The 14198-nt window shown below is 34.7% G+C and overlaps 1 protein-coding gene across 2 annotated transcripts in view; it reads left to right on the forward strand.

Annotated features, from left to right (window-relative positions):
- The window catches only part of LOC145673717 (L-fucose kinase-like), a 147333-nt gene extending 133403 nt beyond the window's left edge, over positions 1-13930 (forward strand). For both annotated transcript variants that reach the window (XM_081743431.1, XM_081743430.1), the window contains 2 exons: positions 1951-2074; positions 9734-13930. In XM_081743431.1, the coding sequence (XP_081599557.1) occupies positions 1951-2043 (93 nt within the window). In that variant the 3' untranslated portion in view covers positions 2044-2074; positions 9734-13930. The remainder of the gene's footprint in view (positions 1-1950; positions 2075-9733) is intronic.
- The last annotated feature ends 268 nt before the right edge of the window (positions 13931-14198 follow it).

The raw sequence follows: 14198 nt of genomic DNA on the forward strand, positions 1-14198 counted from the left end.
TAGAGCTTTAAGATGAGTGGTCATAGGGGAGGAAAAAACAGGATTTTTCTGTCCGACTCTCTAACGTAAAGATTATGTGCTGAAGGTAAGAAGCATTCTACAATTGGTTGCTTTTACGTAGAATATCAGTTACTTGAGTTCTCCTCCTTCGGGCTACTTTCCTCATGTGGTAAATTCAAAACAATTTCAATTTAAAACAAATACATTCTAAAACTTTTCCGTAATTAAATATATACAAGGAAAATTAAACATTTAATAGGGAAATCTGTTATCAAAGTGTCCCAAAAAAAAGTAGATAGATGACTATCTAGTGATAAACATTGTGAATCTTTATAAAATCCTCCAAATTAGAATTAACATTTACTGGAAAACATTCGTTATGCACCAGTGAGCATGTAGTGAGCAGAGAGCACAAGGGAAATAATTACGAAACTGTTTGCAAACAAAAATTAGGAACACTAATGCAAGTGCGACAACTTTTTTTTTTTTTTTTTGGTATTGTCATGAGTTTTACACACATGTTACAATTTGATTCTTTCCCACATAAAAAATAAATAAAATAACCATAGTAATAAAAATAACCATTCCACTTCTATGCGGGTTCGAACCAGCAACCTGCGGCATATAGACTGGTTGATTTAACCGACTAGCTATTTGTTTTCTTACGTGAACGAACCTATTCTACGGTAAAGACGTATTTTTCAGTACGATCGTGCTACCAATTCGTCCTTTTCCATAGGCAATTTCCACTTTTTGCTCTATCTATACGTTAATATTTAGTATAGATTCATATATTTGGAGTTTGCAGATAATGCATGTAACAAGACATATTAGAAATATTTCGTTAAAATTTTCGTTTGTAGATTTAATTCACATTTCTCTCAATCACATAGATGTCGCTGCTTCGTGTTGAACTGCAGAATTCCCTCGCGTTCTTGAAAATTTCCCACTTTAGCAGAGTTGGTAATTCTCGTAATTTCGGTCGATTTAATGTTTTTTGCTTCTAATTTATTTATTTTAAGCTAATATCTAACACAAATATTAAAAACGGGTTTGTTATTAACCTATCCTGCTGGGAAACCTTCCGAAATTTCTAAAATATAAAGAAAACTGAGATATTTTCAAAAAAACTTCAAAATAAAGAGACGCGTCATTTATTTTTGCTCACAGTTGTACATACTTCTGTACTTGAGGTTAGGTTAGTCCTCTGTAGAAGTACTTTCGTGAGAAACCATATATTCTGCAGTCTATGGACCAAGGCTGTAGCAGTGAGTTTTCTCAAATTACTCCTAACGTTTGCAGTGGGCTTTCTCGGGATTCTCCCGTTTCCTCACATTTTCTTCATTTCACCATTTTCATTCATTTCTCATCATCACCGTCTCCTTTAGCTTAGCCAGCATAACTGTGGGACGTAAAACTTAAATATTTCATTTTTCTTAACGTTTACAACATTGCTACGTATTTGATATGTACTTTTCTTCACTGTTATCGATCGTCTTGTATAGATAAAACTTGCCGTAGTTCCGTTTGAAAACAACTATTACATAACAAGTTGGCAATTCCTTACGTCACTGAAGCGCTGTTAGATAGCCTTTTTATTATGTATAGTGCCATCAAATTTTATTATGGATTGCTTAAGTACACTTGAAAAAATTAAAATTTGCCTATTGTCTGAGTCTACGTACCGCAAATCTTGATTGCCATTTCCCCATTAGCAGCTACAACTTCGCAGCATGTTAATAATCGGCTTTCAAATTATTCAAAACTCATTTACAGTTAGGAAGCACATTCCTGGTTAGGCTAATTTTGAGTAATATAATTTCAATATATATATATATATATATATCCAGTGTTATACCGATAGGTTTTGCATGGTTTGCATTTGCAACATATATATATATATATATATATATATATATATATATATATATATATATTTCATTTTTATAGGATTCATCAAAAATAAGCTTTCATGAAGTAAAATTGGATACAACAGGATTAAGCGTTGATATCGATGGGAAACCTATTATCGTTAATTACTAAAAGTGGGTGAACACTCGAAGAACTGTTATTGGTATGATTTTGTTATTTATTTTTCTTTTCTGAGAGCTTTAATCTCAAGTACTTTTGTGTAACTTCATTTAAGTTTCAGTAATTTGCAGATAGTCGTTAAATCTGAGTAAATACTATTTATCTATATCTATTCATCTATCTATCTACCTATATATGTAGGGTGTTAATAAACTATACTGAGAAACAATTTATTTTAAAAAATGACTTCTTAAATTAAAATAAGGAAAAGCACTTCTTGTAGACATGCAGAGGAAAGTGCATAGTTTCCTTCTTGTCGATATAGATCGCCACTCCATTGTTTCTCATGTTCGAAATAACACGTGTTACAATTTATATATTTTTTCACGCTTTTGGACAGCCCTTGCTCAGATTTTTTTTATATATGAAAAATCACCTATTGAAGTTCGTCTGTATAGTTCGTTAACATCCTATATACATATGTGTTGTATATATGTATCTGAGAATGTGTTTTATGCTGCATTTTGTAGCAAAAGTTCTCAAACTGGATAAATATAAATGGCTCAGTATGTTTGCTACAAAATGAGTATCTTTGCTATGTAACTGAGTATGAATTATATGTTTCATAGTATTTATGCTGCCTTCGACAGGCAGGGTTACCAAAATAAAAAAATATTAACTAGCGTGTAAGAATCATACATTTTAGAAGTTATCGACATTGATATTATAGTAACTATAAAAACTGTAGATTTTACGGTATGTTCCTTTAGAGTCAGTGAAATTGATTATTTAACATCAGGGGTTAAGTATAGGTCATAATGTATGTCCTCCCGCCTTTCGACTGCTTATACAAAAATAATATAAATGTTAAAATATGAATTTTGATATTACACCGAAAAAAGATTAAATTACAATTCTGAATTAAGTTAATTGAGAGTTCCGTATTATTATATAGAACAACTCACAAATCTTCCTTTATTATTGTAGGTTATAACACATTAAACTCTAAATATCGGTAGTTTCTGTTTCGTAACAATAATTTCCATATGTCAGTCTGTAGATAAACAAAGTTGTACAGATTTCGGCGACAGATGTTACAAAAGACAAGGAAGTTAGTTTTACAATATAATTGATAGCTCTAATATGTGTATATATTTCAACGATTTAATGAATACTAGCTGAACCTGCGCTCTCTACACAGCGCATCATTCACATATAAGCATGAATCTCCTTGTCATTCCTTGCCCCCTTCCCTTATGTCCATGACGCACCCCCCAATTGTCTATCCGTAGGTGTCCTTCCATGAAAAAAAAAACATCTTTTCGATTAATTTTTACACCCCCTCAAACATATTTATATAGATTTTTAACCCCCCCAAATATTTCAATGACACAGTTTGCGTCATAGCCCCCCTTTGTGGGCACCTCTGCCTTACAACATCTGTACATGTCCCTTTACAGACACAAGTGAAAGACGTCTTGATAAAAATCGGCAAGGGGTACCATAAAGAGGAGATTTTTTCGATTATTTTTTCAATATCTCACACCGTTTGCAAGATTTGAGCTTACTTCCGATTGGAGTTTATAATTCCTGCAGGATCAGTGTTTTCTTTCTTCTTGCATGCAGTTACTTCAAACAATAAAGATTCATCGTAGACAGGAGAAATGGTTATCCTTCGTTTTTCATTATCATTTGGCCATAAAACAAACGCGTAGGAGATGTACAACCCCTGTATTTATAGTGGTATATGGTATTTTAAATAGATTAGTATTATATTATAATGACTAAATTTAGGAGCATTACAACTATGTTGTGTTGGAATCAGGGGCGGATCCAGGACCGACTTCTGGGGGGGCGGTGGGTTGTCATACTGCTACTTTTAAGGGCTCCAAACTTTGGGATGGGTTTTATTTATATATAAACAATAAGAAAGTTTCTTCTTCTGGGGGGGGGGCGATCGCCCCCCCCCTGGATCCGCCCCTGGTTGGAATGTATAACCCGTAGGATATGATGCTTTACTTTTCTTTTTTTTTTTTAATTTCAATACTTCCAGTTTACCCCTAAAAAATGTAATAAAGAAATAACGGATATTTTTAAAAAATACTCAATTAGAACTGAACAATCTACACAAAATTTGCAATCGACCAATAAAAGCGGCATCTTTCTAGAGCCTGTGGTTCCCGAGAACTTAATGTTGAAAAGATTGGCCACAAACATACAAAGTTTTCTTGACATTGTAATTAATTGTGTGTGTAATGTGTTTGTTTATTACATACTGCATGCAAGAAGAAAGAAAACACTGATCCTACATGAATTATAAACTCCAACCGGAAGTAAGCTCAAATCTTGTAACACATAAACGTAGCATTTTAATATAGAGATTTATGCTCTCGTTCACATTAGTAAATTCGAGTGAATGACCACTTACCGGATTTTAAGTGATTCGTGGATTACAATTTAGGCTACTTCGAGGAGAGAGCACATCAGACACACTAAAGGTGAGTAATAATTTTCCCATAAATACCAATCTTTATAATAAATGAAGGCATCTTCTTACGTTAAATGTATACATATAAAGCCATCAAAATTAACATGAACCACAATTATACTTTTTCACTATATACACGCATCAACATAAATCAAATATAGGGCATTAAATACTTTCTTGTTATGAATCTTCCATATTCTAGAAGACAAACAATTCATATATTGACTAAAAGAATCAAGGTGCTCCAGTAGAAATCCCAAGTTAGTTCCGGAAATTAAACTCTGCAACATTCAATACGGGGAACGAGAATCGATTGAAGACTGACTACTAAAAATTGTACACAACTTCTAAATTATCCACGAATTAGAACAAAAACTTAAGTAAAGTAATGTTATTTAACTCAGGTGGCAATGTATTCAAAATGCAATATGAGTTATCAAGTACAATCAGCTTATGAAGGTAAACATTTCGTTGCACTCAAAGTAAGCCTATATCAAACTAGTCGAAATTTACAAAATTCAAGTATAATTTTCAAAGAAAATTTGTACTGGCAGGTAGAATATTATCGACAATTAAAATATTATGTTTCTGTTATCAAAATAGTATGAACCATGGAAGTAGATTGGTTTCATACTTCCGTCCTAAGCGAAAAGACCTTAACTCCACATTTTTCGAAAATTGAGATATTGGTATGGGAATGTTCGTAGTACAATTCTGCATCTATCTAAAGTGAAATTGACGTGGTTTGACCAATAGGTGGGGGTAATGACGTCATGAGTGTTTACCTTATGTTCAAAGCTGTAACTGAAAGTAAGCAAAAAGACCTTAAGTGGCAATTCATAAGCAAAAATATTTAACTGTGTTACCACACAAATTTTAGATCGTGAAAATATATTTAATAAAGTTTTACCGAAATATAACAAATTTGAACGTACAGCCTAAGCCAAAACGCGTTTTGCTTATTTTCTCGAAAGTATGTGAAATGGAGATACGGCCTTTTCGCTTAGCACGGCAGCATAGTCAATCATGAATTAGTAATAGTACGTAACAGAATTTCGTTAGCCGACAATTGAAAGCACAAAATGTAAATACGACACACACACTGGCAAATATGCAACATTGATTCATCTTTATTTATATTGAATATTATAAACGTAGAATGTATTTGGAGACACAAAGATCAAAACACTGCAATCCAAGAAATTGACTCACAAATATAAAACACAAAAAATATGAAAATAACTTTATCCAATCTCACTTATACTAAAATAGTATATCCGAAAGTGTAGAAAATAAAAAGTTTGCTTGTAGACCTGTTGTTGATCCAGATTATAAGATATTAAGGAGGAAGTATGAGAGCGTTAGCAGAAATACTGTACAAAACAAAATACTGTATTCAAATACATGGGTAAAACAGCAGTAAAAAACAAACCAATACGCTCAAATATGCTATTAATATTCATGTTTGTAATGCAATATTTGTTATTTTAATCCCTCGTATTTTATAAAGGTACGGGATATATTTCAATTACAAAGCATGGATTTTTGGAACTCTGCTCTAACCTTGACGGAGCGGGGAGAGGAGGGGATAAAGTTAACAGTTACATATTAAAACAGGAATGAATGTTTTAAGGAAAGATTGACTGCATTGTAATCCTTTCCGCGGCACTTTATTTGTTTTGTTTTGTTTAATTCAGTTCAGTATTGCACACACTGGTGAAGTCACGGCAAGGAATATAATAGGTAGCTTCATAAAGGCAAACAATGCTCGGCAAAATTATTTAAATGCAAAATTATAGCTGAGAAAATGAAACTGGTATCTGTGGTAAAATTATTCGCTATCATTGTACTATTGCCGATAAATCAGTTATACTACTATCTCTGCTGCTACTGAAAGAATTATTGCATAGTTATATAGCTAACCAACATTATGCAAACACGAAATTTTCATTGATTGTACTGTCTAGAAAATTTTCGAAACATTGAAGGAGCAATTGAATACGATTTACGGCACTGTGAAATGTCTCGTTTCAGTTCATACTCAAAGAGAATAGCTTACGTGTACTTAGCCATGATGCTGATTGCAAAACTTCTTTCATCCGTTATTTTGTAATTTCTATACTTGAAATTACACAGCAACTTAAAATGCGTCCGAACGGAAATCTCTGTAGCCTGTTGTAAATATGTTAATCTTTGTAGTTTACAGAGAGCTGTTCAATATTAGCATCAGAAGGAACTAATAGATAAACTGTCGCAATTCACTAAATCTTAGGAAAATCCTTTTACGGCTTGCGTGGCATACTGCCATGGAAGAAGCTGATAGTTATGGTATGCTAAATCCTATCAAATATGTTCCAAATATCGAAAGATTATGATCAATTATTGGAACCAGGATCACCGGAAATAGGATCGTAGCCTATGTGTCCTCTGTCGAAATGAAAATATGTTATGGTGGATAATTGCAGTAGATTTTGCATAAAATCTTCGTAAATTTAAAGTTGTTCAGTCATTTGTGTTAAGTTGATTAGTTCTTTAATAGATACAAATGTATTGAATTTGAAACATTCTCGTCACATTGCGCAGTAGTGTTTATTTCCAACATTTAAGGCACTATATCACTCGGGTGTCAATATACGTGGCGATCTCTTTGTTATCTCAGAGCTAACGTAGTTCATCGTCGTTTATGAGGCATCAGGTTGTTGTTGTTGTTGTTATTATTATTATTATTATTAACGTCAGTAACCACGTCTCACAAGGTACACTTATGTCCAAAATGATTGTCGCATATCTATAACTGTCTTCTTGTAAGAATATAATTTGATAATGATTTCGCAGGGTACTTTTAGTACTGATACTATGTGTATAATCAGGAAATGTATATTTGTGGTAAATTTCATGGGAAAAGAATTATAAATACGAAAATTAGAATAAGTAAAACAAAATGTTGCTAAATGTACAAGAAAGTTTTATTTTCGTTTTATTTTTCTTATTTACTGCTCTTTTGACATGAAATTTGCCAGATACTTTTTTTTTTTTTTTTTTTTTTTTTTTAACTGGACATGAATGTGGACATATGCAAAACAAATTGGGTCAACTACTGCTTCTCTGACACATGTTATCTACCCCGGCTGCCATATTTGATTCAACTTTCAGTTTTTCAAATGGGAATAGGTGCAGGTGATACATCAAATTCATGTACAGTTTTCTCGGAAATTCACCGGTGTAGTGAATTTTACCCTAGCTTGTTACGTTTGGAAGATATTGCATGTTAAATCCCTCCAGGCACTTCGCGAATAGATATTGCAGAGTAATACCAGTTACGCGTATACTTTTTTGATGTTGACAAATCAAAACAATTTCTAACTCGAAAATATTGTAGGTATAAAAAAACTCTTTACAACATTGGTGTGATAATCTTATTACATTTCTGTGAATGATTGTTATTACTTCCATGCTATACTATAACAAGGAAGTATTGTATTATCGTCAAAATGCCTAATGTAAATCCAGGTACGACCAGATTTGGGTGAAGACCTACCATTTTCATATTGACGTCTATGGGGCTGTATGTATGTACGTTGAGGAGAATATTTCAACGATAAATCACGTAAAAGATTGCATATACACATGGCGCCCTGCAAAACTTTCTATTTCGTTCAATATTCTTGAAGTGCCTGACATTCAACATGCAATACCTTGCAAACGGTGCAAGCTACGGTAGAACTCACTACACCAATGAATTTCGAAGACAATTGTAAATGAATTTAATGTATCACTTGCACCTATTCCCATTTGAAAAACGGAATGTTGAATCCAATATGGCGGCCAGGGTGTGTAACATGTGTCAGAGAAACAGTATTTGATCTAGTTTGTTTTGCCACATTCATGTCCAGTTACATCTAAAGAAATTAAAAGCAATTTTGTGCCCGAGTGTTATAGTAGTGTATAATTGAGTTCTGGATATATGAAGGCCCATAAATATCAAATTACCGGTATGGGCCGCTAAAATTAGTACAATATACATTGGGCCGCGGGGAACTTTGCATTTGAATCAATTTTACACGAATCCCGCGGGGACACTTCGTAAATGTACCTTCTGAGACGTGGTTATTTACGTAATTCTACTCATCTTAATAACTGATATATCCACGTTTCATCCAAGGTTAACAGACACCCGAAAAAATACTCCTTATCTTATTCTAACAGCATCAGCATCAGCATCTGTTGGGAAAGGTGCTTACCGTGCTTGCTTCTGAAAAGGTATCAGCAAACGAGTAACCAAGTGCGCAGATACCTTAAGACATTGAAGTTTGTCATGGTTAATTTTCCACACCTACCGTAAGTGAGACCAGTCTCATTCATAATCGTTTGGATGGTTGCAAGTCTGTCTTCGAGGATTAAACACTCTCCTTTCTTCACAGTAGCCGCATCGTCCGTCAGGGATTGTGTTTCAGGTCATGGGTCGTCTGTGAGGGACATATGACCAGTTTGGAATTTGCTTTTCTACTTTACAGTGATGTCATAAGATGGATAAACATCGCCATACACAGCCTTCATCTCGTCATGAATTTGTCGGGCATTATTACCTTTCACATGCGGGAACTTTATCACACTGCGATCCCCAATCTTATCCATCTTGCACTTTGGTCATTTTGGCACATCCTGTAAAAAATAAACAACAATTAGGAGCTAATTTCCTTAACATCATGCGCATAAGAACCAAACATAACACTGACAAAATTTCACCATCATATCTTAATAATTTCTTGGTGATGATTAAAACTTTACGATACCCCGTCGTAGGCCATTCTTCATCACATTCTCCAGGAGAACTGGGCTACAGGACCATGCCACCGGCCACGGGAGAAAGGCGCAAGTGTTTGATACAACTTAAAGGAGTAGAAATTTAGATACTGGAGGACAGTTCGGAAGAATAAATTGATATATACCAGTAAATAAGCCATATCATGGTGTGACATGTTAGGTTTACAAATATCATGTACTTATCATGTGGTGTAAGACATGGAAGTTATGTTAATGAAAATTGTAAGATTAACGTAGACGAATTGCTATTATTTACTGTAGCCACTTAAAAATTAATATGATGTCTTCATATTGAGGTGCTTGAGAAAGAAAATATTTGTTTTTGAAATATTGATAAGCTATTGTTAATTTTGGTGTGTGTGTTAATATGTCTATTTCCATGTTTTACAGGAGCCTGGCGTTTAATTATTGTTACCCATAACTGCGACTGTTTCCTTCATGTGAACTAAGACACACTGACAGACAACAGGGAATTCCTAGATTAAAAAGAAAAGTGCCAAATAAATTAAGACAAATTGCGCTAATTCTGATAGGTAATTGCTAGTGTTTCTGATTTGAAAGGTACATGGAGTTTCCGTTTAATAAGGGTTGGTGGTGATTACTTCAAAATAAGGTTTACTGTTCATTCCATCTAAGGTGATAGGCAATCAAAACAAACTCCTGCTTCCCCCTCTGCTATTTCAAAAGGAAAAGTAAGTCATTGATTTACTCGGGGAGTGGGGCTTTCTGGAAAATATAGTATTGTGTAAAATTTAGATTTCCACCCAATTTGCTCGCATTTAACATTGCTGAGAAGGCATTGCTGTTCCCTTAATCCTTAAATAGGTATAGAGGTATTAGATACCTCCATTAAATATTTTATATTTCATAATTACCAATGACAGTTTTGATAAGGTTTTTTTCAAGAGTAATCCGTAAAGTATTTTTCCTTAAGTGAGTGTTTAACTGAATTAAGGATTGCAACAAACTCCTTTCCATAAAATAAAATATAAATGCGCCACATTTTGTGTTTCAACTGTTTGGTTCATGCAGATACGATAAAAATAATGTGCAAAAATATTATTATATTGGAAATACAAATATTAGATTACGTATTCTTAACTCTTCGTTTAAGGATGAATTTTTAAAGTAGAAAAATGGTAGTATTTTATACCTGAATACGTGTTTTAAAGGTTAATTTTACAAAAAATTCAGTTATCGGAAATTAAATGCTTTTCAGTTTTACAGTTAATTTCATACAGCACTTGTAATAGAAACCTCAACTGTTACTCCTAATATAAATTATTATAATAATAAATTAGTAGTTGTTGTCCATAATAGTCATAGTAGTCGTAATAGCAATGATGATAACAATTGTAAGAAATCTAGCTGATACGTATCTCATAATATGATATTTTACTTCTAATATTGTATGATTCTTCTCATAAAACGGTTTCAATAGTCAAAGCACTGAGTTTTAAGAAAGAACTTCACATCTAGTAACATCAGAAACTCTGCTCATAAAGTAAACAGTTAATACGAATAGTCGTTCATGGGCGTGTGTTCCTGTTTCGCAGAATGAGACACTATTTTCTACAAAGTTTGTGGAAAGCCTATACTGCACCAGAAGCACGCCAATGTTTGTATTACATGTTGAGAAATTTATTCCATCCTAATGTTGTAATGACATATACAAATTGTAAGTAACAAACAAATTATTTTATAAATTATTGAGAAAATCAAGGTGGCTGGTATATCAGCACATTGTAAAGTGAAAGGGAATTTCTGTAAAGCAAAAGGAACGAAAGGATAGTGATGAATGGAACATTTAAAATTTGTCCACGTCTATTTTCATAGTTATATACATTGTACGGAAGGTATTTCGGACATTTTTCTACAATTGTTCTGCGTATTGCAAAGCAAAATTCTGTCATTGTACACACCTATGATTCAGCAAATCAACAAAAAAGCTGAAGATTATTCCTTCGAGTTTCGTGTGCAAGAATTTGCCTGACTTTGAACAGGCGGCAATAAACGCTACAAGAGAAACATTTGAGCAAGCGACGTTACGCATTTGTTTGTTTCATTTTACCCAATCTATATAGAGATAAGTACAAGATATCTCCACTTTACAAGGCTGATAATGATATGAGGAAATATGTTAGGAGAACAGATGCACCTCCACTCCTTCCTCTTGAAGACATTCCTGATGCATTTCCATATATACAAGACGATGCACCCGACACCTGGCTGAAAATGACTTACAAGTTCGTGGCGCCCTCCATCGGTACTGCTAGAATTCAATATGTTGGCCCACCCTTAGTCTTGATGACAGCTTCCACTCTCCCAAGTATACTTTCAATCAGGTGCTGGAAGGTTTCTTGGAGAATGGCGCGGAGTGCTAAACTGAGGAGAGGTATCGATGTTGGTCGGTGAGGCCTGGCACAAAGTCGGCTTTCCAAAACATCCCGAAGGTGTTCTATAGGATTCAAATCAGGACTCTGTACAGGCCAGTCCATTACAGAGATGTTATGGTCGTGTAACCACTCTGCCACAGGCCGTACAGTATGAACAGGTGCTCGATCGTGTTGAAAGATGCAATCGCCATCCCCGAATTGCTCTTCAACAATGGGAAGCAAGAAGGTGCTTAAAACATCAATGTAGGCCTGCGCTGTGAGAGTGCCACGCAAAACAACAAGGGGTGCAAGCCCCCTCCAAGAAAAATTGTGTACCGTGATTCGCCACTCCACACAACGTTTTTCCATTGTTCAATCGTCCAATGTTTACGTTCCTTACACCAAGTGAGGCGTCGTTTGGCATTTACCTGCATGATGTGTGGCTTATGAGCAGCCGCTCGACCATGAAATCCAAGTTTTTCTCTCCTCACGCCGAACTGTCATAGTACTTGGAGTGGATCCTGATGCAGTTTGGAATTCCTGTGCGATGGTCTGGATAAATGTCTGTCTATTACACTTTACCACCCTCTTCTGTCGGCGGTCTCTTTCAGTCAACAGACGAGGTCGGCCTTTACGCTTTTGTGCTGTACGTGTCCCTTCACCTTTCCACTTCACTATCACATCACACACAGTGGACCTAGGGATGTTTAGGAGTGTGGAAATCTCGCGTAAAGACTTCTGACACAAGTGACACACAATCACCTGACCACGTTCAAAGACCGTGAGTTCCGCGGAGTGCCCCATTTTGGTTTCTCACGATGTCTAATGACTACTGATGTCGCTGATAGTGTGTACCTGGCAGTAGGTGGCAGCACAATGCACCTAATATGAAAAACGTTTGTTTTTGTGGATGTCCGGATACTTTTGATCACATAGTGTTTATATTGACAGTAAGTTATCATGGGAACCACATATTTATTACACTTCTTGTAGAGTTTCAAGGATAATATGTTCATTGAGGCAACTAAGAAAATCATGTTCCTGATAACTGATCAGCTTATTTCGCTTTCTTTCAAAGTATAATTTATATTTTGGGGCAACAGTTGTCATGTAAAACAATATTCTTCTAATACAGCAAAATGCCATTAGAATAATTTCAAACTCACACAGGTTTGCTCATTGTAGACCCTTGTTTATTAATCTTAAGGTCATGACAATTAATTTATACATTTGCACAACATTCCTCAAACTAGATCAACTCATTCAGTTCTAAGGTCAAAATAAATCCCTTTATTTTAGTTAAAAAAGGGAAGTCAAATAAGTAGTGAGCCCAGCTCGAAAGTGATCATACAACTCCCACTATTCGAACTAAGAACATCTGACTTCATGAGAGCATCACCTTTACAGGTGATCGACAAGAAGGTTAGTGAAAACTGTGTACCCACTACGCTACTGGTCATGCAGACGTAACAGTACACAAACACTTTTCTATTTACAACACCAACATCTCCAATGCCCACATGGAAAGTTGTTTCTTATTTTAACAGCGTCCTTGAACCCATTGTTTGGTTTCAATTAGGACACAGAAATGCGAGCTGTAGGCTGTGGTATCTTAGTACAGATTACCTCTCGCAAATACTTGATACATTAGTTTACTTTTCTCCCAAGTATCTAAGTTACTAATGTAGGATATCACGCAATTGCCTCATAACAAAAGTTTTTTTTTTTTTCTAAATTGTAGAGGATTGATTATTAGAGGAGGTCGGACGAAACAGTTTTTCCTAATCATTGAAATTTCCGTCGTTATCATATTATCGCTCTGATACTGCATTCATATAAACTGTGTTTGCTTTTATATTCACATAAAACTATATAGTATGAAATGAATACTGTAAGTATCCTTTGAGTTTTCAACCCTGTCATCGCTTACCATTTCAGCATCATCTTATCAGACTCTGTACGAGAGCGTAGTGGTGTTTTGGTCACCTATTAGGTTAGATGGAATGAATAGTAGTGTCTTACTCAGATCGACATGATTGAGGTGCAAATTCTTGTAGTGAAATATTATAGTTGCGAACATTTAATGAAAAAGAATTTCTTGTAATTAATTTGTTAAAATCAAATAAGATTTTTTGTATAAAGTTGATAGAAAGGTTTTGAAATCGTTATATTTTGTATTACATAAAATTATGCAATAAAGCAAACTTACGAAGTTAGAGTATATTATTCCACTGAAACTTCCTAGAGATTTTTTTTACCCACATTTACTAGCTTGCTTACACTAAGGAATTCGTTTAATGACCCAACGAGGAACATAGAAAACTGAGCTGTAAAGGCATGCAAATAGCAGAAACGTAGGGCGCCGATGGAGCTATGGTTCGTGCACTTACAGTCAATCTTACTTAGAATATATGGTTTATCTTACCCGTGCCCGTCAAAGTACTATCCTGCCAGAGATTTTTCGCTCCCAGGGTCATATC

This window comes from Thermobia domestica, chromosome 17, assembly GCF_964235325.1.
Source record: "Thermobia domestica chromosome 17, izTheDome1.hap1.1, whole genome shotgun sequence".
Classification (NCBI taxonomy): domain Eukaryota; kingdom Metazoa; phylum Arthropoda; class Insecta; order Zygentoma; family Lepismatidae; genus Thermobia; species Thermobia domestica.